Here is a 26,113-nt window from a genome sequence, read left to right on the forward strand (position 1 = left end):
CCCGCCCTGGCCCGAAGGGGCGGAGCCAGCGTCGCCATGGTGACGGCGGAAGGGCGGGAAACCCACGCACCGCCCCTTTCCCGCCACTCGAGCGAGCCGCGTGGCTGGTGAACGAGCAGGTGAAAGACCCTCCCTCCCGGGCGGACCCCCTGGCAGGTGGCAACGGGCTTCTCCAGGGGTGCCCCCCATCACAACTGGTGATCGCTCCGTGTCCCCCCTCCCAGGACTGGCCATGCCTGGAACCCGCCCCCCCTCGCCCTGCCTTGGCTGCAAGCGCCTGGCTGATCTGTCCAGGCAGAGGCAGTGCTGATGAGGGGGAGGGTAAGGGGGGAGCAGCACCCCCCCTGCAGAACTGGCCATGCCTGGAGCCCCCCCCCCCTTTGCCCTACCTTGGCTGCAAGCGCCTGGCTGATCTGTCCAGGCAGAGGCAGTGCTGATGAGGGGGAGGGTAAGGGGGGAGCAGCACCCCCCCCTGCAGAACTGGCCATGCCTGGAGCCCCCCCCCCCCCTTTGCCCTACCTTGGCTGCAAGCGCCTGGCTGGGTTGGCCAGGCAGAGGCAGTGCAGATGAAGGGGGGGGGCAAGGGAGGGGGAAGCCCCCCCCTGCCCCAAACCACTGACGCCTCCCTCTGTCCGTGCAGTTGCAAGAGGGCCGGAGAGGATGGAGATGAGCGCAGAGGGAAGCAGCGAGCCTGAGAATGAGACCGGAGGCGAGGAGGGGGAGGGAGAGGACGGGGAGGAAGCCTCTCCCAGGAAGCCGCAAGGCCCGAGTCCAGGGCACGGGAGCAAGGCGGGCAGCAGGAAGGGCCAGCTGGGGGGCTCGGCAGTCGACCTGGAGAAGATGGCTGAGGAGTGGGACGCCGGGCAGTCCAGGAGGAGGAGAAAGAAAAGGTCCAGGCCAGTGGTCTTCCCTTGCCCCGTGTTCCCACTCAGGCCACTGCTGGAGGTGGTTTGGGATTGCACCCCCTCCTTGCTGAGCCGTGGGATGGGGGGGGGGCAGCCCTCAGTCCCTCCCTCCCTCCGGCCAGTGGCAGCCCTGCCCAGCCTCTGAACGGCTCCTTCCTTGGTTCCAGGCAGCTCTCCATCAACCTGTCCAGCTGCAAATACGAGAGCGGTGAGTCAGGTGCTTCTCCCTCTAGCCGGACAGCCCCGGGCAGGAAGGGGCCTTCCTGGGTTTCCCGCAGTGGCCGCGGAGTGGACTGGGCAGCTGCTGGGCATCCTGGCCGAGGAGGCGTGGGATCCCTGCCCTAGAGAAACCGTTCCCAGGGCCCCACTGGGGATGCTTCTGCGGGGCACCCTGTTGCGTTGACTCCGGTCCTGGGGCGTGGACTGTGGCAGCCCCCTCCTCGTGCCAACAGGCAAGTGAACGCCTGTTCCCTTTTGCTGCAGTGAGGCGTGCTGCTCGGCGCTGCGGCCTGAAAGAAGTGGGCGAGGAGGAGGACTGGACAGTCTACTGGACTGACTTCTCCGTCTCGCTGGAGCGGGTCATGGAGATGAGGCGGTTTCAGGTACCTGCTGTGGAATCACACGGACGTCTCTGGTTGCGAAAAGCCTCCCGCAGCCGGCAGATTCTGAAATGCCACGAGACCTCCACGGCTCCCGCTGCCACGGCTCCTGCCAGAAATCCCCAACCCCAATCAGCACGCCTGCCCAGAAGCCTCTGGGCTGCCCCTACCAGACGTCTTTGCCTCTGTGAAGCCACCTTCGGGTGTCCTAACCAAGAAAGGCAATTGTGGCATCAGGTTAATGAACCAGTGGTGGTGTGTTTATCTGCACCCTTTGTAGTCCGTCTTTCTCACAGGGACTCAAGCTGCATTGCAGCCAGCAAAGTGGGCCGTTCAATAAACAGTGCTTTGGGACTGTAGAACTCTAGGACTGTGGTGGTGAACCTTTGGCACTCCAGATGTTATGGACTACAATTCCCATCAGCCCCTGCCAGCATGGCCAATTGGCCATTCTGGCAGGGGCTGATGGGAACTGTAGTCCATAACATCTGGAGTGCCAAAGGTTCACCACCACTGCTCTAGGACCACCCAGAAAGAACAGAAGACACACTAAGCAGTGCAAAAATTACACGATACAATCCTCCTCTTGAGTAGGCTGCCCTGCTTTGACTAAGCTTATCGACCACAGCCCCATATCATTTACCCAAGTAAGCTTAGGGACTATTTTGTTCAGTGCAAACCTACTTTCGATGCACAAAAGCCTTCCAGAACCATCCAGTTTTTCCTGGGTTGCAGAACGCCCAGACAGGGAGACCCTCCTTCCCGCCCTCCTCAGACAGGCTGTGCAAAGGGGGGGGGGGGGGGATGGCGTCCATGAGAGACATGGAATTAGCAGTCTTTTGCAAAGCCTTTTAGGGGAAAACATCGTGAGAGGGAGACACGTGAAACACAGGAGGCCTACACTGCAGGGGGCAAAATACAAATGTGGGCAAACAAATCCCCATAAACATTAGTAGCAACAAGGAGGACCTGCAGGTCACACATAGTGCCAAATTACCGGCTGAACCTTAGCTGGCTATCAGAGGCGTAGCTAGGGAAAGTGAGCCCCCCAAGGCACTTGGGGGGCCACTGCGAGTAGCAGAGAGCTGGACTAGATGGACTCTGGTCTGATCCAGCTGGCTTGCTCTTATGTTCTTATTATGTTCTTAAAGTGGAGCCTGTGGCAAAATCTTTTGCAGCCCCCCCCCATATGGGAGGCCACCTGCCCCCACCACGACCCAACAACATTTTTTGCACCAGGTCATCTCAAAATCACCATCACATTATAGAACATGCCCCAACACACAAATCTGAACACACCCAGGGCTCCCTAGTTTAAACAACATTGAAAGTGATGCTGTTTCAGGGTAGATTCCCCCCCCCCCCCCAAACAGCATCATTTTCAATGTTGGTTGTTGTGGTTTTTTTGGGGCTGCGTGGCCGTGGTCTGGTAGATCTTGTTCCTAATTTCACCTGCATCTGTCGCTGGCATCTTCAGAGGTGTATCACAGAGAGAAGTCTGTTATACACTGTGTCCAGACTTCTCTTATAACAGACTTCTCTCTGTGATACACCTCTGAAGATGCCAGCCACAGATGCAGGCGAAACGTTAGGAGCAAGCTCTACCAGACCACGGCCACGCAGCCTGTAAAACCCACAACAATCAGTTGAATCTGATTGTGAAAGCCTTCAACCATACTTTCAATGTTTTTTTTAATCTAGGGAGCCCAGATTCTCCCTTTAAATCCACTCCTCATGAAACCACCCAGGTTTAGTGAAGTTTGGTTCAGGAGGTCCAAAGTTATGGACCCTCAAAAAGGGTAGCACCAAACTTGGCTGGTACCATCAAGAGTGTCACCTGATGATAGCCTGAAATGTTGGTGCCGCTAGCCCAGTGATGGCGAACCTTTTCGAGACTGAGTGCCCAAATTACAACCCAAACCCCACTTCTTTATCGCAAAGCGACCATTTAACCTGAATGCCGAGGTTTTAGTTTAGAAAAAAACGGCTGGCTCCCTCTTTCTCCACCCCACCCGCTCGAGCAGGGGCCAGCCTACGGTAGCCTTCAGTAAGTCCCGCACGCACTGCTTTGTGCCTCTCTAGCATCTCTGCCTCCTCTGCGCCCCACCCCCCTCGGGCAGCAGCCACCTGGAGCACAGGCACCAGGCCCGCCAGCCGAGTCCTCCCTGCTCACCATAATGCGCGCACATTCATTCTCTAGATGTGTGTGTGATTCCCCCCCCATGATTAATTCTGTGTGTGCGTGCCCACAGAGAGGGCTCTGAGTGCCACCTCTGGCACCCGTGCCATAGGTTCGCCCTAACCCTAACCCTAAACATTGCGCCCCCTGCTCTTGCTCTGTTTCAGAAAATAAACCATTTCCCAGGCATGGCCGAGATCTGCCGCAAGGACCTGCTGGCCCGCAACCTCAACCGCATGCTTAAGCTCTTCCCAAAGGAGTATAACATCTTCCCCCGCACGTGGTGTTTGCCGGCTGAGTGAGTGGCTGATGCGGGCCGCCTGCAGCCCCTGGGGATCTGGCCTGAGGGGGAGGGGGAGGCTCCCGGGCAGCGTGAGTGGCAGTGACTTTCAGGGCCCCCGTGGCTGTGTGGTTTTGTCCCTGTGCAGCTACGGGGACTTCCAAGCCTACGGGCGGATGAGGAAGAACAGGACGTACATTTGCAAGCCGGACAGCGGCTGCCAAGGACGGGGCATCTTCATCACGCGCAACCCCAAGGAGATCAAGCACGGGGAGCACATGATCTGCCAGCAGTACATCCCCAAGGTGGGCCCGGAGGGGGGCCTCCGCCCACTGGCCTGCTAGCCTGGCTTGCCTGGGGGGGGGGAGGGAGGGGCCTGCCCACGCCTGCTGACCGTTCCTGGGTTTCTCTCCTCGCAGCCCTTCCTCATCGACGGATTCAAATTCGATATGCGGATCTACGTGCTGGTCACCTCGTGTGACCCGCTCAAAATTTTCCTGTATGAGGAGGGACTGGCCCGCTTTGCCACGGTGAGGTACATCGAGCCCAGCAGCAGCAACCTGGTAAGGGGGTGTTTTAGGGCAATGAGCTTGTGATGCGGGGCAACAGGTTGGCTGGTCCAAAGTGGAGCCCCCGGAGTCCCTCTGCTTCTCCTGCTCTCTCTTTGAAAGAGGTGGGGGCCGAAGAGGCCAAACACGTCAGGCACAGGGTCAAGCACCTAGAACCCCCGGGCCAGGAGCATAGCGTCCCATGAGAAGAAGAAGAAGAGTTTGGATTTATATCCCCCCTTTCTCTCCTGCAGGAGACTCAAAGGGGCTGACAATCTCCTTGCCCTTCCCCCCTCACAACAAACACCCCGTGAGGTGGGTGGGGCTGAGAGAGCTCCGAGAAGCTGTGACTAGCCCAAGGTCACCCAGCTGGCGTCTGTGGGAGTGCCCAGGCTAATCTGAATTCCCCAGAGAAGCCTCCACAGCTCAGGCGGCAGAGCGGGGAATCAAACCCGGTTCCTCCAGATTAGATACACGAGCTCTTAACCTCCTACGCCACTGGTAGCGGTTCCTGGGGCGGGGGGGGGGGGGGGGGATGCTGCTGTTCTGGGAGGACAGGCAAGAGCCGTCCCGGCGGGAAGAGCGAACCTCCCTGCATCTCTTCCTCAGGAGGACACCTGCATGCACCTGACCAACTATGCCATCAACAAGCATAACAAGAACTTTGTTCGGAATGAGACCACGGGCAGTAAGAGGTACGGTCACTGCCGAGGCCTGACTCGGTCGTCACAATTACGGGGACGGGTAATAATCCCGCTGCTCTGCACCCGGAAGCCACGGGCTGAAAAATAAATGTCAAAACAACTTCTTCAGTTTACTCGCTGGAACACAATATAAACTATCTGGGTCTTTTATTCTTGGAATCTGTCGGGTGTTTTCATCCTTTAGCTGTCAGGTACAGGGTGGTGTGATTATTGCTGCCAAGGAGGGAGGGGGGCATCTGCAGGTGCTTTGTGCACAGGGGGGGGGGGGGCAACAACTGGGCAAGGAGATGGAGTTTTGGAATTGGCAGACATGGTTTCCAGTCCTGCTCAGCCCCCTACTGGCTTGGTTTATAGCCCCCCTGGGGCAGTGGCGTTTACTTTCTGCGCAGCGACCCGACCCGTCAGGAGGCGGCTGGGGGCCCACACGTCAGCCAGCTGTCCCTCTGACGCTGCTCTTGGGCCGATGCTCTCTGGTAGTCCTAACAAGTCCCACACGGACAGGTTTGGGGGCAGGTTCTGTGTTTTGGGCGGCAGCATGAGCAGGAGGCTTTGACACCCCCCAGTTCCCCCCCCTCCCCACAGGAAGCTGTCCACGCTGAAGGCCTGGATGCAGGAGCGCAACTACAACACGGGGGAGCTGTGGCGGGGGATTGAGGACATTGTCGTGAAGACCCTGATCGCCGCCCACCCGGTGCTGAGGCACAACTACCGCACCTGCTTCCCCAACCACGTCTCGGGCTGCGCCTGCTTCGAGATCCTCGGCTTCGACATCCTGCTGGACTGGAAGCTCAAGCCCTGGCTGCTGGAGGTGAGTGGGGGCCCCGCCGGCCTCTCGCCTGTTGGGAGGACCACGCCTGGTGCGTGTGTGTTTCCCTTGCACAACGAGCAGAGCGGCACAGAAGCTGGACACAGGGAGGCTTATCTGGGCACACACGCGTGGCTGAACTGGCTAGAGAGAACTTCAGACACAAAAGAAAGTCAGAGTCATTTGTAGTTTCTAATCGAATGAAAAGAGTATTTATTAGTGAACTCCATTCTGGATAGAAAGATGGAGAGACAGGTTCACTATCTATTCTAATCTGGCTGGATGGAGGCGTAGGCGTAGGAGACACATCCTCTCCCTAGGCATGGTGAAAGTAAGATGGAGAGGTTCAGAGAAGAAGAAGAAGAAGAGTTTGGATTTATATCCCCCCTTTCTCTCCTGCAGGAGACTCAAAGGGGCTGACAATCTCCTTGCCCTTCCCCCCTCACAACAAACACCCTGTGAGGTAGGTGGGGCTGAGAGAGCTCCGAGAAGCTGTGACTAGCCCAAGGTCACCCAGCTGGCGTGTGTGAAAGTGTACAGGCTAATCTGAATTCCCCAGATAAGACTCCACAGCTCAGGCGGCAGAGCTGGGAATCAAACCTGGTTCTTCCAGATTAGATACACGAGCTCTTAACCTCCTACGCCACTGCTGCTCCTGGCCCGGGGGAAGCAAGGGAGGAAGTCCCTAAGAGTATCAGTCTACATCAAAGGGATAGAGTCAGCATGATGGAGTAAAGGTGACCAATTCCCAAGTCCCTGTTTAGCCACTCGCTCGCTAGTAAACCCCCCTCTAGGATGAGGCAGGAAACAGCGTAGAGTCCCTTTCTTCCAACATCGCCCAGCCAGCTGCCTGCCGGCCAGCCTCCCTAGCAAGTGCTCCACCAGGGCTCGGGCTCGCTTCTCTCACTCCCCCTTTTCTTCCGTGTGGGGCGCTTCTAGCGGGGAGCGTCTGCGCCCAGAATGCCTCGTTTCAAGCTCACCCAGGCCAAGTCACAGCCTGTTTCGCGGAGTAGCCTTTTGCACAGAGTCTGAGCAGGTTCTGGGAGAAGGGGGGCCCCGAGGCAGAGGACGGGACCGGCACAGGCGCCCCTTATTCTACAGGGCTCCCACCACCTCCCCCAGGACAGCGGCTCGTGTCCTGAGCCACGAAACCTGCTCTGACGTGGTGTGACAGGGCCACTTGCCTCGCAGGTCAACCACTCCCCCAGCTTCACCACGGACTCCCGGCTGGACCGAGAGGTGAAAGACGCCCTGCTCTGCGATGCCCTCAACCTCATCAACCTGCGGGCCTGCGACAGGAGGAAGGTGCTGGAGGAGGACAAGAGGCGGGTGAAGGAGCGCCTCCTGCAGGCCCACCAGCCCCCCCGCGAAGCCAGGTACTCGGGGCAAGGAGGACCGGACCGGACCGGCCTCTGCCCTCTCCCAGTGGCACGGGAGAGCACCGGAGAGGGGCCCTGCACCTTCCCTGGTCTGGAGGGGGCACGAATGAGTCATTGCTGGTGGGTGGAGGACAGAGGGCACATCTTGTGCCAGTCTGAGCTTGGTGCCAGCCTGCCGGAGAGCAGGAGGGGCTGGCAGCCGCAGCCTGAACTGTTGCCTCGGTCCCTGGCAGGCGAGAACAGATGGAGAGCACCCAGGCTGCCTGGCTGGCACAGGCGGAGGAATACGAGAACAGCCACCTGGGCGGATTCCGGCGCGTGTTTCCGGCGTGGGGAACGGAGAAATACGTGCCCTTCTTTGCGCACAGCGGGTCCCTCTTCCAGGAGACGGTGGCCTCCAAGGCCAGAGAGGAGTGTGCCAGGTAGGCCAGGTAGCGGGAGGTCAGAGGAAGCAACGGTGCCCCTCCCTGCCTCTCTCAGCACCTACACGGCCAGTCCTGTGTTTGATGGCAGGCAACAGCTGGAGGAGATCCGCCAAAAGCAGGAGCAGAGGGAGAGCACAGCTGGAAAGAAGAAAAGGGACGCGAAGGAGAACTTGGAGGAAGGGACGGCCGGGGGGAAGCCCCACGAGACGGGCAGGGGGAAGGCCGTGCTCGTGCGGGTCGCTGGCAGCCACAGCAAGACCTGGAACACAAAGGTGCGCCCGGGGGGGGCCTCCTCAAGCAGTGGGGGACACCCGGGCCCCAGGGGGCTTCCGTGCCATGGGCATGGAATCCATCCAGCTGTCTGTCTGGATATGTCATCCAAACGGAGCAGGGGGGGGCTCTCTGCAGTCTCCTGGGGCCTGCAGGTCTGGAAGGCGCTGGGGAGCCCTGGGCCCAGGCGGGGGGTGGGTGGGGCTTTTGGCTGGCCAAGGCTGGCTGCTGCAGAGCTGCTCAGTGGGCCCGAGGGGACGGGAGGGGGGGGTGTCTCCTTTTCAGGGAAGAGGAGTGTTTTGCAGTGGACATTTCACTGCAGGTATAAAATAGGATGAATGTAACCGGCGGACGCAGGAGGCAGCTTTTGAACCCCCCCCCCCCCGGCCTTTCCCTCCCCAGGGGCCGTCCTACGACAGCATGACTCCCCAGGCGATCGTGGAGGAAGAGGAGGTGGAGAGGGTGAAGGGCCTTTTGCGGCGGGAGAACATCATCCGGGGACTGGGCATTGTGGACCAGCTGACCCGCCTGCTCCGGAACACAGAGCCACGGCCGCCTGTGGAGATCCACCGGCCCCACGCCAATGCCTGCGAAGGCCAGGTGGGAAGAGGGCCAGACGCACCTGGGAACCCCCCTCCCCCGGCCTCCAGCCCCCTTTCAGAGCCGCCTGTGGCTCGTGTCCAGCAGCTGGGGAAGGAGGTCGGGAGGGAAGTCACCTGATGATGGGGGCGGGGGGGGGCGTTGGGCCTGAGCAGGCTCTGCTCAGCACCTGTCCTCTCAGGGCTCGGCTTTCCAGGGCAGACAGGAAGTACTATGGAAATAGCATTGTAGTAAATACTGTGCTGACGCCGCTGGTCTTGAGGGAGGGGCCACTGCCGCCGCCTCAGCACTGCAAGGTTGGGGGGGGGGGGGCAGAGCCAGAAGCACAGGACTCCTCTGACCAAAAGGCCTTTTAGGAGCAGCAGTGGCGTAGGAGGTTAAGAGCTCGTGTATCTAGTCTGGAGGAACCGGGTTTGATTCCCCGCTCTGCCGCCTGAGCTGTGGAAGCTTCTCTGGGGAATTCAGATTAGTCTGTGCACTCCCACAGACGCCAGCTGGGTGACCTTGGGCTAGTCACAGCTTCTCGGAGCTCTCTCAGCCCCACCCACCTCACGGGGTGTTTGTTGTGAGGGGGGAAGGGCAAGGAGATTGTCAGCCCCTTTGAGTCTCCTGCAGGAGAGAAAGGGGGGATATAAATCCAAACTCCTCTTCTTCTTCCTTCCCAGCCCCACTTCTTCCAGGACGTGTTCGGTCACCGAGACCCCCAGCACCTGATGAGCCTGGCCCCCCTCTCCCTCCAAGAGCTCGGGCAACAGATCATCCGGCAGTTCCCCCCGGAGCGGGCCCAGCTCTTGGGCCACCACGGCTTCCTGCCCACCCTGCTGGGAGCCCTGTCGGGCCTGGCCCCCCCGGCCCCCGACCCCTCCTGCTCCTCCCATGTCAAGCCTCAGCTCCAGATCCAGCCCCCCAAGAACCTGAGCTGGCTGGGCACGGCCACGGGGAGCGAGCCCTGCTCTCTGGCCCGGATGCTGAGGTCGGGAGGGCGGCGATTCTCCAGCGCCAAGATCAAGGCCGGAGGAGGTAAGTGAGGGAGCGCCTGGTCCTCTGCAGTGGGGCGGGGGAGACTCCTTGCGAGGTGGAACGGACAGCAGGCCTGCCCTGGGCATCCTCTGGCCACCCCGTCCCCCGCAGGGCGGCCAGGAGCCGGGGCTCCTCACCGGACTGCTGGGTGGCATCTCTCTCTCTCTCTCTCTTGCAGGCAGCCCGGCCGGCAGGAGGCCGCTGTACCTGGGCGCGGGCTCGCTGAGCTGCCTGTCGCAGGCGGCGGGCAAGCCGAGTCCCAGGGCCGGACACCTGTCCAACGCCTTCCCCTTCCAGGCCGGTGCCGCGCCCTCCAGCCGCACCGAGGCACGCAGCCTGGCCATCAACTCTGCCTCAGCCCCGCTCATCCGGCGCGCCAGCCCGCCCCCGCTCCGGCCCCATGCCCCCACTGCCCCTCGGCCAGCCCAGGTAGCCGCCCCCCGCCCCACCCACCCCCCTGCTGGGGAGCCCGGCCCCCGCCTTGCCCCCCTGTCTGCCTGTCTGCCTTCTCTCCTGCAGGAAGAGCCCGTGGGCCACCTCTCCGCGGAGCCACCAGGAGGCGCTGCAGGCGGCCCGGCCGGCATTGACCCTGCGCTGCAGGAGAGCGAGGGTGGTGCGCTGCACAGCAGCGGTGGTCAGGGCCGCTTTCCTGGCGGGGCTCGGCGCAAAAGCCTGGGGGGGCGGGGGGCGGCACTCCACCGGGACAGACTCGACCGGCCAGGGCCGCTTTTGTAACCGACTTTGTATTAAGTTTATTCTTGTCATCTGAATGTTTTAACTGTATGTATTTTTCTAGCCAACGGCTCAAACAGTAAATCCTACTTGACTTGACTTGTATTAAAGTTTTCTACCGCTGTATCTTGCTTTTGCCGGCTGCCTCCTTGGGCCGTGATGGCCAGGTGGTGGGGGCAGTGGAGGGCGCTGGGCCTGTGGACGGGGCTCGGGGGGGGGGGCTCTTCTGGCAGAACAGGCTGACCCCCCCTCCCCCCGTGGCTGGCTGCTTTGACTTGCGGCCCTGGTGGGTGGTCGCCCAGCGCCTCCTTGCCGCTGCGGCATTTGACTTGGCATTGCCCGGTTGAGCCAGGGCCCGGGGAAAGCACTTGCCCACATGGGGGGCCCAGGCTCTCCGTCCAGTGGTCTTCCGTAAAATTCTCTGGAGTGGAGGGCAGGAAGATCCCGAGAGGCCCACTGAGTGGGGGGGGGGGGGGCGGAGGGGGTCACTGACACACGCTCTTATAGGGTGGAGGCCGTTTGAATCTAAGTGTGTAGAAGTCCAACTGCAGTCATTTGTGGGCCTTCCACTGAAAAGTGGGCGCCCGCTGCTGCTGCTGCCTAAAAGGCCTTGAGACCGATCTCCTCTGCCCCCTCCTGAGAGGGCGGGGGGTGGAATGGCTTGGATGCACGTCCTGAAATGCAGCAGCAGCAGCCCAGTGCAAACACCTCCCCCCTCACACTCGACATCCGCCTCTGCAGTTGTGATGACCCCGGTTTTGTACCTGTCCCAAAACCAATGGCTGGACTTTCAGGGCAATGCGGGGTGCTTCGCTATCAGCCAGCCCCTCGCAGTGGTTGTTGTGGGCTTTCCGGCCTGCATCTTTTCTGCATCAGTTCCGCGGGGCCTGTAAGACGGAGCTGTTCCGCCGGGCCTTTGGAGGATCCAGCCACTAATAGTGCCCCGTCTTTGGCCCTTAACATCTGGGCCGCTAATCCATCATTGAGACTCGCCATGCCTCCCTTTATCGTGGGGAGGGAGGGATTTTATATTATTGGAACACTGGACGCCACCCTACATCTTGAATTTAAATTTAAACCTTGGGCCTATATTTGGTAAACGCATTGGGAGATTTTATCGCTGCTTTTAAATGTTATTTAATTATACTGTTTTAAATGTTGTACACCGCCCAGAGCCCTTCGGGGATGGGGCGGTATAAAAATCTAATAAAATAAAATAAATAAATAAATCTGTGGCTGCCAGCCACGAGATTTTCCAGACCACGGCCACACAGCCCACAGCAGCCAGTTGAGTCCGGCCGTGAAAGTCTTCAACAAGACCTCTCAGCTGAGTTTGTCTCTGCTCGGTTCGCAGCCTGGGGGTCCACCTGGATTCGTCTCTTTCTATGGAGACCCAGGTGGCCCAGGTAACCCGGGTTGCGTTTTTCCATCTTCGCCAGGCCCGGCGGCTGGCCCCCTTCCTCTCCCAGGTGGATCTGGCCACAGTGATCCATGCAACGGTCACCTCCAGATTAGACTATTGCAACTCGCTCTACGCAGGCCTACCCTTGAGGCTGATTCGGAAATTGAAACTGGTCCAGCACGCGGCGGCTCGTTTGCTCACGGGAGGTGCCTCCAGAGACCACATCACGCCCGTGTTGCACCGCTTGCACTGGCTCCCAGTTGAATTCCGAATCGTCTTCAAGGTATTGGTGCTAACCTTTAAGGACTTACGCGGTCTGGGACCCTCGTACCTTAGGGACCGTCTGGCCCCATATGTCCCACGTCGGTCTCTGCGCTCGGCAGAGGCCAACCTACTGGAGATCCCCGCCCCCTCTATGATGCAGCTGGCCTCCACGAGGGCCAGGGCTTTTATGGCCCTGGCCCCTGCCTGGTGGAATGCTCTTCCTCCAGCTGTCCGGGCCCTGCGGGACCTACATGAGTTCCGCAGGGCCTGCAAGACTGAGTTATTCCGCCGGGCTTTTGGGGAGGCCGGCTGCTGATAGGTGCCCATTAACAACTGAGATCCGCTGTCCCCCTCTCAGAGTTAGAGGGGTTAAAGGTTGAACACCATCTGTTTTAAATATTTATGAACTTGGAGCGCTGTATTTTAACTGGCATAAATTTTAGCATTTTATTTTATGTATCCACTTGTATGTATCCATGTTGTAAACCGCCCTGAGCCCTTTGGGGGAGGGCGGTATAAAAGTGGAACAAATAAATAAATAAATAAAAGTCGTGGCCTCTCCGGGGCAGCCAGCTCCCAAGCTTTGGGTGGGTCTTTATTCTTCCATCTGCTGGGACTTGTCTCACTCTGCCCCCCCCCCCCCCGCGAGATCATTTTGGAAAATAAAGTGGAGATTTTAAGGACTATGGAGAACGCACGGAGGCTTCTGTGTTTCTTTTAACCAATTAGAATTGGGTTTTTTAACACATTCGCTCACTTGTTAAAATAGAAATGACCGGAGGGTTCATAGAACGATTCGCCCTGAACGCAGAGGGCACGAAAGGATTTTGGGTCTGCACGTGGGAAGTGCGCACACGGGAGAGGGAGGCTACAGTGCTTCCCCTGATGTTGCATTTCATCAGCTGGGGTGGACTGCCTTTGAATATGGAGGTTCCATTTGCGTAGCTTAGAAAAACGTGGGCAAGGGCGGGCATGATGAACATGAATAAAATTGTACACAGTGTGGAGAAAGCAGACAGGGAGCACTCAGTTGAAAGACTCAAACCGGCAGAGCTCCATGCCTGCAGAGCCAACAGCCCACCTCCCACTGGACATCGGAGGGATGACGATGGGGGCTTCCTGTGTTCATATTATATACCCCACTTGCTTTAGTCGGAAGGTGCCAGGGGCGTGCAGGCAGGAGAGAATGCTGCTGCTGCTGCTGGAACACACGATGGCCAGGCAACCCGACGGCCAAACCCACAACTCTCCAAACCTACAATCGTTTCAGTCCAGCCTCAGGGCCCTGAAAGCCCGGTTATTACCCCGCTTGGAGACCACCCACCGCCCAAGCTCAGCCTCTGGGGGGAAGCAGCTCGGCCCTGGTGGGGTTTTATGGGGAGGGGGCAGTGGTCAGGCAGCCTGCTGCTGCATCTCCCCCCCAGGCTCTGTTGGTGCCTGTCGCGGCCCCTGCTGTGCGGCGGGGCGGAGGCGGGTTTCAGGCCACCCTAGCGCCGCCCCCTCAGGGCTCCAGGCGCAGAGAAACGACCCGCGCGGGGGGGGGGCGGGGGGGGCGGCGGCAGATCGGCTCGGCCGGGGTCGCAGCCCTCAGGGGGGTTTTCCGGCGCCTCAAGGCCGCTGCTGCTGCGGATTCCCACCCCCAACAAAGAGCCCGGCGGTGCCCCCACCCCGTCTCCAGCAGAGGGGGGAGCCCAGCGGCTGCCGTCGGAGTTGAAGGGCGCAGGGCCGATCCTACCCGGGCCGCTGCCCCCGGTCTCCCTTGCAGGGCGCTCGCCGAGGCGGGACCGGGAGAGCTCCGACGGCGCTGCCCAGCCCCGCCCCCAGCACAGTGGGCCTTTCTCGTGCCCCCCTGGAGGGGTCCCCAAGGCGCCGAGCTGGTCTCGGCCGTCTGAGAGCGACGCCTGCCTGCCTGCCTGCCTGCCTCTTATGCGGCCGGCCCGTCCGGAGCTCGGTGGCTGCCCGGCCTGGCACGCGGCGCCCCCCACCCGCCGGAACTTTGGAGCCTGCTGCCCCCCCCCTCTACGGCGCCCCTTCTGGCCAGTCCAGAGCCCCGCCGCCCGGGGTCTCCCCTCGGCCTTTTCCCGCGCAAAGGCGGCCGGCTCTCTCGTGGGGTGGGGGCGGTCTGGGGGGTGGGCTGCCGGCGGCAGAGGGCACCCCCCCCCCCTTGGTGCCACCCTAACCCTAACCGTTCCCTCCGCGTCGCCTGGGAGACCCAGCTCTTGGCCCGGCTGCGGAGAGGCCGGGCTGAGGCCCGCAGGTGCCCTTCCGCGAGGGGTCCCGCCGGCCGCCCCCTGCCGCAGCCCCCCCCCCCCCCGCGCAGCGTCCCGAGGGCTCCCCCGGCGTTTTGCAGGACCGCCACGTCCGCCGCCGCCGGGGACTGCGATGGGGCGCCGGAGCTCTGGCGGAGGGCGGGCTCCCAGTCTAGGGGGCGGGCCCGGGCCCGCTGAGCCCCGCCCCTTACCTGGGCGTGGCCCTGTCTGCCCCCGCGCCCAGCTCTGCCGAGGGGGAAGTGGCGGAGGTGTGGGGGGAGCCGCCTCGACGGGAAGGGCGGCCCGGGAGATCGCCCGACGCCGGCCCTCGAGCCGGGTGGGGGAAGCGGGAGCCCACGTCGGGGCCGCCGGAGTCTGGCGCTGGGGCGTCCCGGGCCGGCCTCCGCCTGCCCCGCCCCTGGAGGAAGTGGCCGCCCGCGGAAGGCAGGCAGGCAGGCAGGGCGCTCGCGCCGCCTCGGTGCCCCCCCCCCCCCCGGTCAGAGGGAGGGAGAGCGAGGAGGAAGGGGCCCCGCCGCTGCTGCTGCTGCTGCCGCCCTCCTCCCCGGCCCTGCTGGTTCACTGGCCAAGGGGGGGGGGCGCGAAGGCCCGGGGCTCGTGGGGGGGGATGCCCAGGTGTGTCCTCCGCCGGCCTCAGCTGCTCTTGGCCCCGCAGGTGGCGAGCGGCGGCCGCGGCGAAGGCGAGGGCATGGAGGACGAGGTCTTCGCCGGCCCGGAAGGGGGAGACGAGGAAGCGTCGCCGGGGGGCCCGTCCACCGTGCCCCCCTTCCGGCCCTGCCTGGTGGAGGAGCTGTACCTGCTGCTGGAGCAGCTGGGCAGGTGGGGGCCGCAGTCGGGCTCTCCGGGGGCCCAGGTGGGAGGGGGCGGGGCGGGTGGGGGGCGCATTCTTCTGCCGCCCTCGAAGGCCCCCCCCGCCCCCGTGACCCTTCCCGGTCTCTCCGTCCAGCGGGCACTTCGGGGTGGTGCGGCGCTGCCAGGAGCGGAGCTCGGGCGTCTTCTACGCGGCCAAGTGCGTGAAGGTGCGCAAGCGCAAGGGCAGCCGGCTGGGCGTGGACCGGGAGCAGGTGGAGCGCGAGGTGTCGATCCTCCAGCGGCTGGAGCACCCCTGCATCATGCGCCTCCACGACACCTTCACCAGCAAGACCGAGGTGGTGCTGATCTTGGAGCTGTGAGTGGGGGGATGCGGGGTGGGGGGACCACTGGGTGTAGACAGAGCCCCCTGGTCGGTAGCCCCCCCCCCCCCCACAGTCGAGCCTTCCTGCAGCAGATGGGAGGGGGCTGCTGTTCCCCAGATGGGAGGAGAACCTGCTCCATGTTGCCCCACCCCCTGGGGGTCCTCCTGCTCCCTTGGGCTGGATTGCGGGGGTGGGCCAAAAAAGTCTCATTTCCTTCATCGGCAAAACACCAAGTCAGGAGATCAGGGGAGGGGCGCAGTCCAGCCTGGCCCCTAAGGAGGCCCTGCCTGAGCCAGTCAGCCCCCGTCCGCCTGCGAGCAGAGGCAAGGCTTTTGCCCAGCCGCCAGCAGTGTGCCCCCCCCCCCCGAACTTCCCCAATGGGCTGAAGGGCCCCCTCCTCTTTCTGCCTCTGCCCAGCATCCACGGGGGAGAGCTGTTCGACTTCATTGCTGAGAAGGAGCTGCTGACGGAGGCCGAGGCCATTGAGTTTCTCCAGCAGATCCTCCAGGGCGTGGCCTACATGCACTCCGCCCGCATCGCCCACTTCGACCTGAAGGTACCTGCGCCACCCACTGCCCTGGCCACCGGGAGGGAGGCGGCCAGCCCCGGCAGAGCTTCCCAGGGCACAGTCCCAAGCTCCGTGTCCCAGGCCAGGCGATTCGGTCCACAGCCCGAAGGCAGACCCAGGTCGGTTCAGGTCACATGTCCTAAAGGCCGGATCCAAGAGCCAGGGGAGAGGGTTTCCAGGATCCGGCCTTCGCAGAGGCCATCCAGAGGAGGCCCTAAGAGGCCGGCCCAGCAGGAAGAGCCTGCCAGGGTGGGGCATGCGAAGGGTCTTGGGATCTCGGCTCCCCCTTCTCCTGCAGCATCTTCTGTCTGGTCTACTTGTGGGGTCTGCAATGATGCTCTTGGCTGGGCGCGAGAGGGCGGGAACGTCCTTGCTTTTTCCGGGGTCATTTCGGGCCTTCCGGGTCCTCAAAATGCTTTTGAGCTGCGCAGACTCTTTCTTCCTTTTGGCAATGCCGTTTTGGGCCTCTGTCTCTTGGGCAGCCAGAAAACATCATGCTGTTTCAGAAGGACGTCCCAAACCCCAGGATCAAGATAATTGACTTTGGCTTGGCTCAAAAGCTGGAGGAAGGAGCCACCTTCAAAAGCCTTTGCGGGACTCCACAGTACATTGGTAAGGTCCAAGCAAGCCCCGGTCCTCTCTAGGGTCCCCTGCCCCAAAACACTACTCTTGCAGCCATGGGGTGGGGGACGGGGTCCATAGCTGTGCTCTCCTGGGTTGGGGAACGGTGTGCAGGAGAGCAGTAAACCAGTTGTTGCTTCCATTCCCTGAAGAGGCTACTGGGAGGGAAGGTCGGAGGTTGGGGTGGTGCCCAGCCTAAGAATGGGTTGTGTCCCAGGAATCTGTTCTGTTAATGGCGACACTTTCCCCCAGTACAAGAAGCCACCGATAGCAGAAAGGATCCACCGGATCCGGTGAAGGTGAGCACGGAAGACCTTGGCTCCCGAGGACTTTATTTTGACCGTGACTTCCGAAAGGCCCGCGTCTCTTCTCCCTGCCCCACAACATGTACAATTTCTGGAAATTTTGAATCCTTGCGGGCAGGACTTTGACATTTTAGCTTCTTTTTACCAACGTAACAAATGCATAATTTAAAATTCTGCTGGCATAGAAAATTATACTGTTGGGTGTATTGATGGACCAGAAGTACACATGTGTCCATTTTCTGTGAGGAAATGCTAAATTCTTTCACCTTTGATAATTAAATTTATAGTTATATATGATAGCCATGTTTAGATATCTGAAGGGATGCCATGTTGAAGAGGGAGCAAGCTTGTTTTCTGCTGCTCCGGAGACCAGGACCAGGAGTCATGGGTTCAAGGTGCAGGAAAAGAGATTCCACCTAAACATCAGGAAGAACTTCCTGACTGTCAGGGCCGTTCGACAGTGGAATGCACTTCCTCTGAGTGTGGCGGAGTCTCCTTCTTTGGAGGTTTTTGAACAGAGGCTGGATGGCCATCTGTCAGGAGTGCTTTGATTGGGTGTTCCTGCATTGCTGGGAGCTGGACTTGATGGCCCTGGGGGTCTCTTCCAACTCTATAATTCCAGTATAATTGTTGCCCAAATTATTTATATTGAAACAAATAGCATTCTTGAACATGTTCTGTGTGTCTGCTGTGTGCTTAGGAATTATTGTTCTGCATGTAAAAGTTTCAGATTATACTTTTTGAATAACATCTTGTTGTTGCATTCTTTCCAAAAGGGGGAAAGAATAGGAGAGTGTTTTCAGCCCCCCCCCCCCCCCGATGTATTTGGAATATGAGAAGGGCTTTTTGGCCTTCCCAGCTCTATAGTTTTGTTTGGCATTCGACTCAGCTTATTCCCTGTGTTCAGTAGCTGGGCTCTCTTGGTCCCAACTTATTGCCTGTGTTCGATAATGTGGCTCTCTTGGTCCCCTAGGCTTCCTCCCTTGCTGTTTTCCGGTTGTATCCTACTAAATCTAGGCCGGGGGGGGGGGCACCAGAGTGCCTCTGCAGGGACCCCCCCCGTGACACCATTTGTACGTTCTTCCTCGCCCTTGTTGCTTCTTACTGCAATCTAATCTTATGGATTCACTGAATTTTTTAACAATTGTACTTTTTAAACAATCATTTGCTTTAAGTCCCTGTGAGAAAGGTAGCTTGTAAATGAAACTAATATTAATAATAATAACAATTCTTCCTCAGCTCCTGAAGTGATCAACTATGAGGCTTTGAGCTGTGCCACGGACATGTGGTAAGAGCCACGGGTAATGTGCCTCCACGTGTGTGCACATTTGCATCCATGGGGCCCAGGGGGGAGAGCTAGGCTGCTTGGTAGCCGCTTCAGGGAATAAAAGCTCACCAGCTAATCTGATATTTTGTGCCTGCGTTTGATGCGTTAGAAACAGGCGGGGGGGGGGGGGCGAGGAGGGGGGGCTGTATGAACTTGCACAGGTTCTGATTTCCCTCTGGGTCCTCCTGCCCTGCTGTTTTGCCTCTTGCTTCCCTGGCAGCCCCCATAGCCTCTCCCCTTTTCTTGCTCTCTGCTCTTCCACCAGCCAACTAACCTTCATCTACCACAGGGATCTACAACCTGTGGCTCTCCAGATGTTCGTGGACTGCAAACCCCTTCAGCCCCTTGCAGCATGGCCAATTGGCCATGAGGCCAATTAACAAGAGGCCAATCGGCCATGATGGATGGGAATTGTAGTCCACGAACATCTGGAGAGCCACAGGTTGCAGACGCCTGATCTGCCACGTCTTAATTTATTGAGCATATTTCTGTGTCGCCTTCCCACCCGGCCTTCAGCTTCTCCTCCTTCTCTGTGTCCCCTGGAAGCCTCCTCTTGAGAGAAGGTGTACAAGGACCGTCTCCAGGCTGGGTCCCGTCATGGCCTCTGCTGCTGGGTGAGACCTGGCTGAGTGGTGTCGGCCATGACTGCAGTGATCGCTGCCTGACCTGGTCCGTCCTGCCCTGGCACGTCCTCCTCCATCAGGGGATGTGATTGGGGGGTAGGACATTTTCAGGGCTGCTTTGGCCCCCAGGTCCCCCCCCCAGTGCCCCCGACAGACACGCACGTACAACTTTGCTTTACAGAAACAAAGTCTTGAAGGACTGGGCAATCTTGTGGTTGCTTAGCAACCCCCAAGATGGCCGCAAGATCTCAGCAGGTTATATCACTGTGAATTCTTTTAATAAAACTACAGATGTTGTTTGTATACTTTTTAGGGAGTTTTAATCACTCTATTGTGTTTTTTTTTAGATTTCATATAGTTTTGCAAACCTGGGGCTTCCTTCAGGTTTGTAGAGAAACACCCTGTCTGTCCCGGCTGCCTCCGTCTGGAAGATTTTTTGATGCATTCTCTGTGGTCCAGTTTGGCATTAGATGTATTTGTACACCACCTTTCTCTCTGGGCTCCTGGTGGCATTAAGCACCCTGTCATTTTTAAAAGAACAAGTACCCAGGGGTGTAAGTGGCTTCCTGCCTTCCCTAACTCCCTTGGCATGATCCAAACCTGCTCTGCGCGTCTGTAGCAACTGCTTCTCCTCAGGTGTCGGGTGGGCGTGATGGCCACGAAAGAGACACAGACTCGCGTTTCAGATTCCCTCAGTGTCTCTCTCTCTCTCTCTCTTTCAGGAGCATTGGGGTGATTACATACATCTTGTAAGTACCCCAGTCTGATTCTCCTCTGATTCTCTGGGGCATTTAAAAGGGAAGGGGGGTCGGGAGGCCCCCTGATGTGAAACCGTCGCTGCCTTTGCCCCTAAGCCCGGCAGGACCCCTCTGCCTTGCAGGCTCTGCAGAACGGTGGTGGGTTTTGCAGAGTTCGGGTCTCATTTGCCACCGAGTTTCACCAGGCCAGAGCCAAGACCTAGACAGCCAGGTATGTGTGGGGCCAGGGACCACCAGAAGGTTGTTATTTGATGAATGCAACATTTTTGGAGGGCATAATGAGAGAGGTGGACCCATAGATTTGATTACTCCAGACTGCGATCGCTTGGAGGGTCGTTGCGTTCTGCAGCATTTCGGCCCTTGAGCTTGGGGGGAAAGGTCACGGCAGCCAGCTTGTTAAAGGAAACGTAGGCGAAGGGTCTGAGAGGGTGGTGATGGCTGTCTGGGCTGGGCTGCTGGTGGAGGATGTGCCGGCTGGAGCTCGGCCTCCAGAATGCCCCCCCCCTCCGGTGGATGTTGCTGCCTTCAGCCCTGGAGTGGGGGAGCATGTTGGGGGTCAGTTGCTTTGGATTCTGCATTGGGGCTGGTCACATCCACTCTGGGGCGAATAAGGTTGGCTGGCAGGATCGTCCCTCTCGATGGCAGTGCCGTCTTCGAACAGAAACATGTCTTTGAAATTGCCCCAGAACATAAAAAAGGAAGGCCTCTGCCACAAACCAACTCTTAGCATGTTGTTGTGTCAGAACGGATTGTTTACCTTTGGTGTTTATGTTTGTGCTATCCTGAGGGGGGGGATCTCATTTACCAGAAGAGGGGGGGCACTTTGCCGTTCAAGGTGGTTGCCTTTTCTGTTGGTGTTTTGCTGTGGGGGTGGGGGGAGGCGGCTCCAACCTTCCTGCATCCTCTGGCTGCTCTTCTTTCCAGGCCAACTCGCTTTGCATTTGGGAGCAGCAGTGGTGTAGGAGGTTAAGAGCTCGTGTATCTAATCTGGAGGAACCGGGTTTGATTCCCCGCTCTGCCGCCTGAGCTGTGGAGGCTTATCTGGGGAATTCAGATTAACCTGTGCACTCCCACACACGCCAGCTGGGTGACCTTGGGCTAGTCACAGCTTCTCGGAGCTCTCTCAGCCCCACCTACCTCACAGGGTGTTTGTTGTGAGGGGAGAAGGGCAAGGAGGTTGCAAGCCCCTTTGAGTCTCCTGCAGGAGAGAAAGGGGGGATATAAATCTAAACTCTTCTTCTTCTTCTTCTTCTTCTTCTTGTAACCTGTGTGTGGGGGGGGGGGATTCAGCCGGTTCGCACCACTTCGTCAGAACCGGTTGTTAAAATGGTGCTTGTAAACAACAAGTTGTTAAATTATTTGAATCCCACCACCGGAACCGATTGTTAAATTATTTGAATCCCACCACTGCTTGTAACCCATGCATGTCTCCAGCCGCATTGGTTTAGAACAGAAAAATCAGGGCCCAGAACCTCCCTCGGCCTGCCTGGACAACTCTGGCCTCGTCCCGCCGACTAGCTCCTTCTCTCCCCGCAGACTGAGTGGCATGTCTCCGTTCCAGGGGGAGACGGACTCCGAGACTCTTTCCAACATCGTCTCCGGCTCCTATGAGTTCGAGGACAAGTATTTCAGCCAAACCTCTGAGCTGGCAAAGGAGTTTATTCGGCAGCTGCTGGTGAAAGAGCCGGGGTAAGGCGTCCCTGGCCCTCCGGGGGGCTTCAGGGGTCTCCAGCCCTAAGAGTGAGGAGTGGGTCGGTGAATTGGCGAGGGCCACGTGACCCCTGTCCCTCCCTGTGAGGCTGCATCTGAACAGTCGGTTTCCAATGTATTGTCGCTTTCACGGCTGGAATCACTAGAGTGTGGTGGGTTTCCCAGGGGTTGTGTGGCCGTGTTCCAGTAGCATTTTCTCCTGATCTTCCACCTGCATCTGTGGCTGGCATCTTCTGTGGCTGGCATCTCCTCTGAAGATGCCAGCCACAGATGCGGGCAAAACGTCAGGAAAAGATGCTGCTGGAACACGGCCATACAGCCTGGGAAACCCACAATACTCTAGTCTGTTTCTAAGCTGGGGCTCCAGTGGTTTTGGGAAAAAAGAATGAGGCTGCTGCCTTCCACCTGGTCGGGCCCTGATCTCCATCTTGGGTTCTACCTATCCCCTCCCTCCGCTGGCCTTTAGATCGGGCGCTCTGTTGTTTTAATTTGTATGTAAATTTGTAATCGCTATTTAAGCCTTTAAGTTTTAAGTTTTTAACGAATTAAGCTGCATTTTTGTGTTTTGAAATGTTTTGTTGATTTGTTGTTTTAAAGTGCAGCCATTTTGTGAGCCGCCTCGAGCCCTTCGGGGGTGAGGCGGCTTATAAATCTAATAAGTAAGTAAATAAATAAATAAATAGATAGATAGATAGATAGATAGATAGATAAATAAATAAATAAATAAAATGGGTGGTGTGGTGTGGCACGAGTGGATTAGAGAGAGCCATGTGGCTTAGTGGTCCGGAGTGGGAGTCTGTAATTTGGAGAACTGGCTTTGATCCCCCACCCCTCCACATGAGCGGCAGACTCTTATCTGGGGAGTCAGATTCGTTTCTCCGCTCCTCCGCATGAACCTGCTGGGTGACCTTGGGCCAGTCACAGTTCTCTCCGAACTCCCTCAGCCTCACCTACCCCACAAGGTGTCTGCTGGGGGAAGAGGAATGGAAGGAGTTTGTGAGCTGCCTTGAGTCTTCTTGCAGGAGAGAAAGGTGGGGTATAAGTCCAAACGTTCTCCTTTTTAGGGCAGGGTGGGCTGAAAACCTGTGGAAGTGTGGGTGGGTCTCTGTACCCCTGGCTGATCTTGCTCTGCGGAGGGGGGGGGGGGGCTTGTGGTACATCAGGAACCATATTCTGTATTTCAGGAGCCGCATGACTGCGCCTGAATGCCTCGTCCACCCGTGGATCAAGGTGAGGACCCAGAGGGCGGCACAGAGGCTGGCTGATGCCCTCACCCTCCCTCCCTTAGCTGGAGAGTGAACAGACCCACGGCAGAAGCAGCTGTGGGGCCTGAAAAATCAGTCCCAAAGAGCAGCCTCCTGCGCTGCCTTCTAGCAGAGGCCTCAGGGACCGCGGGAAAACATTTTTCAAGGGGTGTTTTTACAATTTGTCTGGTGGAAAACTGGGACATTTGAGGAAGCTCTAAATCAAATTCCCTGTGAAATATATTGTCGAAGGCTTTCACGGCCAGAATCACTGGGGTGTTGTGGGGTTTCCAGGCTGTATGGCCGTGTTGTGGTAGCATCTTCTCCTGATGTTTTGCCTGCATCTGTGGCTGGCAAACACGCAACGTGTGATTGGTGATTCTTCACGCAATGTGTGATTGGAATGTGCTGCCAGAGGAGGTGGTGATGGCCACTAACCTGGATCGCTTTAAAAGGGGCTTGGACAGATTTATGGAGGAGAAGTTGATTTATGGCTACTGATCTTGATCCTCCTTGATTTGAGATTGCAAATGCCTGAGCAGACCAGGTGCTCGGGAGCAGCAGCAGCAGAAGGCCATTGCTTTCACCTCCTGCAGGTGAGCTCCCAAAGGCACCTGGTGGGCCACTGCGAGTAGCAGAGAGCTGGACTAGATGGACTCTGGTCTGATCCAGCTGGCTTGTTCTTATGTTCTTATGGCATCTTCAGAGGATATTTCCCTGTGAAATATTCTCTCTAAATGAGTCAACTGTTTTTACAGCACGGTTTCAGTCCGAATGTATAACATTTTAAAGAGCGTAAGACCGTCTAACACAGTTATCCGAGGGTATCACAGGAGTATATACCTTCAATTTTGCTTGTAGAAAGTGAAGCCATTTGTGCTGAATTTTATAAATATGTTAAATAATTGTAAGATGTTAATGAAGTTAGAAGTGATTGTTTTATGTTAAAGCAGTAGCGTAAGTTTAGGCTCAGTAGGAGAGGATGTGTCACGGTGTCTCCCAACATTTCTGGGCTTCCGCATTTCCCAAGATTTTGACCTGAAGTGGCAAGAACCTGCCCCTCCTGAGGACTTTGCTGAGGTTCAAAATAGCTGCAGGATCCCTTCAGGAAATCCTCTGCTGAGCAGTCCGTGTTGTGCGCCCCTTTAAAGTGTCCCGGCCGGTGGCCAACTGTTTCTGCCAGTTTGGGTCAGAGATATTTATTTATTTATTTATTATTTAAACTTTTATACCGCCCCATCCCCGAGGGGCTCTGGGCAGCGTACAACATAAATCTCAATACAAATAAATATAGTTAAAACCTTTAAAAACAGAAGTAGGATAATAAGAGGTGTCCAAGTAACCCTAATTTTAAATCCTCCCCCAAGAGGGAGGGAGCGGCGAGTCCCATTAGATAAAAGGACCCAGGTGTTAGGAGCTAAAAGGGGGGGGGGGCACTGCTGGAAGCTGGGCCTGACCCCCACCCCACCCCCACCCCCCGGTGTGTTCTCCAGCCCCTCAGCCGGAAGCAGGCAGTCAACCGGAGCCGTTCCTCGATCAACATGAAGAACTTCCGCCGGTTCAACGCTCGGAGGAAGTGGAAGGTAACTTAGCCGCCCAAAGGTGCCCCTCGAGCCACAGGTGAGAAGGGGGGGCGCCACAGTGCTCCGTGGAAGAGAGACGCTGCGACTGGGTGCAGTGGACGTTCTGCAGAAAATCCACATCTGCTCTTTTTTTAAATGTAAAACATTCCTCTCCCCACTGCCAAGGCCGATTCCGCCGGCAGGTGCTTCAGGTGTGCCGTGGGTAAAGCCCTCTTGCTGGAATGGGCCACGTAGCCGTTTCAGGCGGCACAGAAGCCCCCCCCCCCCAGAAGCCCAGCAGGCCTCCAGCGCAAGGCTGGGCCAGGCGGGAGGGGTGGTGGGTGGTGGCAGGCCTCGTGGTTCTGGTGGAGGGGGTGGCTAGCAGGAGGAGCCCCCTTTTGGGACGTGGCTCTCAGCCAAGAAGGCCTTCCTGGCCCAAGGCAGAGTCCAGAAGCGGGTGTCTCGAAGGGGCTTCCACCTCCTGCACTGCCAGAGTCATAGACGCAGAGAGCTAGAAGGCACCTTCAGGGCTGACCCCCCGCACAGTGCAAGAAATGCACAGAGCTTCTCCCGTCTTTTCTCCATTAGCTCTCCTACAACATGGTCTCCGCGTGCAACCGGCTGTGTCGCTTGAAGCTGCTGTGCTACCAGAAGAAGGAGGACGAGAGCCTGAGGTAAGGGTGCCCCTGCGCCAGGGGGGGGGCTTTGGCATTGGAGTGCAGGAGGAGATTTCTCGGCTGATGTCCGCCCGTTTCCTGGATCCTTGGGAGGTGGAGGGCGCTTCTGGGAGGCAGAGCTCATGGCTCTTCTGCATCGGCCAAACCAATGCTTTTTTTCCTGAGCTATGCCTCGTCATCACAGCTGCGGCCCAGGGTGGGTCTGGAGGCTCTCACAGGGGCCCGTCCCTCCCCGCCTTCCTTGTGCTCCGGTCTCACTGCTGCCTTTTTCTGCCCAAACCAGCGCGATTGCGAGAGTGACCAAGAAGACAGCCCCCGCAGCCCTCCGGCTTTGCTGCGCAGGCAGAGAAGCAGCTGCTCTTGACTTTGGGCCGGCCAGCATTCGTCCCGGGCATGTCCTGCACCGGCCCCTCCCCCACTCCCCTTGCTTACCACCCATCCAGCCGCAGGGAGGATTTGCACTCGCAGCCACAGAGAAGAGTCCCTCCGGCTACAGGCGTTTCTCATCTGGAGGAGACAAGCTGCTTGCGAGTCCCGGTGGCAGGAGGGCCTGGGGCGGAGCTGCCGTGCTGCAGACATTCCTGCCTCCTGGGGGGGCCCGGGCAGGCCTCGGCCGTGTGTGTCAGGGGGGCTTCCAGCCCCAGGCGTCTCGCTGCCCTTGCCCCGTGCGGCCTCTGGGGCTGGCGCTTCAGGCCCCCTCCTGGCCCCTCCCCACCGCGGGAGGCCACTGTGGCTACCAGAAAAGCTCCGGGGACTTCAGAAGAGAAAGGATCAGGTGCTTCCTGCGTGTGTTCACTTTTGTAAAACCAAAGCAATAAAGCGCACAAAATGTGGCTTCCTGTTGTGTCGTCTCTGTTTCAGTTGCGTCGACAACTGTTGTTTCAGCCCCAGTCCCAGAGCTCTGTCCTGCGTGGCCCTGGTTGGCATTTGGATTGGAGACCCCCGAGCCAGCCCCGGGTTGCCACCTTTGCCAGGCTGAGCCGTGCCCCGGGACCCTGAGGACTCCTCCGATGAAGGGCCCGGGGGCTCCACCCCCAGCTGGCAGCTGTGGCCCCATTGGAGGATGCGGCTCCTGGACGGCCAGCGCTCCCGACATGTGACCCTCCAGCTTCTGTTTGAAAACCTCCAAAGAAAGAGACTCCATCTCTCTCCGAGGCAGCGAAT

The 26,113-nt window shown here is 58.6% G+C and overlaps 2 protein-coding genes across 7 annotated transcripts; both read left to right on the top strand.

The window, feature by feature from the left end:
* Nucleotides 1-735: 735 nt before the first annotated feature.
* LOC125439073 (tubulin polyglutamylase TTLL13-like) lies at nt 736-10,559 on the top strand. Its single transcript, XM_048507960.1, has 15 exons — nt 736-890; nt 1,073-1,113; nt 1,389-1,507; nt 3,851-3,981; nt 4,112-4,268; nt 4,383-4,526; nt 5,121-5,206; nt 5,798-6,023; nt 7,212-7,396; nt 7,633-7,821; nt 7,913-8,096; nt 8,497-8,694; nt 9,360-9,714; nt 9,893-10,143; nt 10,234-10,559. Exons 1-15 carry the CDS (start codon nt 841-843, stop codon nt 10,447-10,449), a joined length of 2,532 nt encoding a protein of 843 aa, XP_048363917.1. The 5' UTR covers nt 736-840; the 3' UTR covers nt 10,450-10,559.
* Nucleotides 10,560-14,598: 4,039 nt separating this feature from the next.
* On the top strand, nt 14,599-25,783 carry LOC125440012 (death-associated protein kinase 2-like). Of its 6 annotated transcripts, none has more exons than XM_048509525.1 (12): nt 14,599-14,817; nt 15,035-15,198; nt 15,326-15,547; nt 15,972-16,110; nt 16,605-16,734; nt 18,288-18,336; nt 19,721-19,747; nt 21,191-21,445; nt 22,651-22,696; nt 24,204-24,293; nt 24,861-24,943; nt 25,232-25,783. In XM_048509525.1, exons 2-12 carry the CDS (start codon nt 15,068-15,070, stop codon nt 25,311-25,313), a joined length of 1,254 nt encoding a protein of 417 aa, XP_048365482.1. In that variant the 5' UTR covers nt 14,599-14,817; nt 15,035-15,067; the 3' UTR covers nt 25,314-25,783. The 6 variants fall into 6 exon arrangements, with proteins under 6 accessions (XP_048365482.1, XP_048365489.1, XP_048365497.1 ...); XM_048509532.1 differs by having other exon boundaries at nt 14,599-14,813; XM_048509540.1 differs by having other exon boundaries at nt 14,599-14,809.
* The last annotated feature ends 330 nt before the right edge of the window (nt 25,784-26,113 follow it).

This window comes from Sphaerodactylus townsendi, linkage group LG01 (genome assembly GCF_021028975.2).
Source record: "Sphaerodactylus townsendi isolate TG3544 linkage group LG01, MPM_Stown_v2.3, whole genome shotgun sequence".
In the NCBI taxonomy this organism is placed as follows: domain Eukaryota; kingdom Metazoa; phylum Chordata; class Lepidosauria; order Squamata; family Sphaerodactylidae; genus Sphaerodactylus; species Sphaerodactylus townsendi.

What these genes read in the sequence shown, in the direction of transcription:
- LOC125439073 (XM_048507960.1), top strand. Translation starts at nt 841, where the DNA reads ATGGCTGAGGAGTGGGACGCCGGGCAGTCCAGGAGGAGGAGAAAGAAA. An exon ending in GCCAGAGAGGAGTGTGCCAG is followed by an intron (nt 7,822 to 7,912) that starts GTAGGCCAGGTA and finishes GTTTGATGGCAG; the next exon opens with GCAACAGCTGGAGGAGATCC. An exon ending in CTGCCCCTCGGCCAGCCCAG is followed by an intron (nt 10,144 to 10,233) that starts GTAGCCGCCCCC and finishes TCTCTCCTGCAG; the next exon opens with GAAGAGCCCGTGGGCCACCT.
- LOC125440012 (XM_048509515.1), top strand. Translation starts at nt 14,987, where the DNA reads ATGCCCAGGTGTGTCCTCCGCCGGCCTCAGCTGCTCTTGGCCCCGCAG. An exon ending in CTGCTGGAGCAGCTGGGCAG is followed by an intron (nt 15,199 to 15,325) that starts GTGGGGGCCGCA and finishes CTCTCCGTCCAG; the next exon opens with CGGGCACTTCGGGGTGGTGC. An exon ending in TCGCCCACTTCGACCTGAAG is followed by an intron (nt 16,111 to 16,604) that starts GTACCTGCGCCA and finishes TCTCTTGGGCAG; the next exon opens with CCAGAAAACATCATGCTGTT.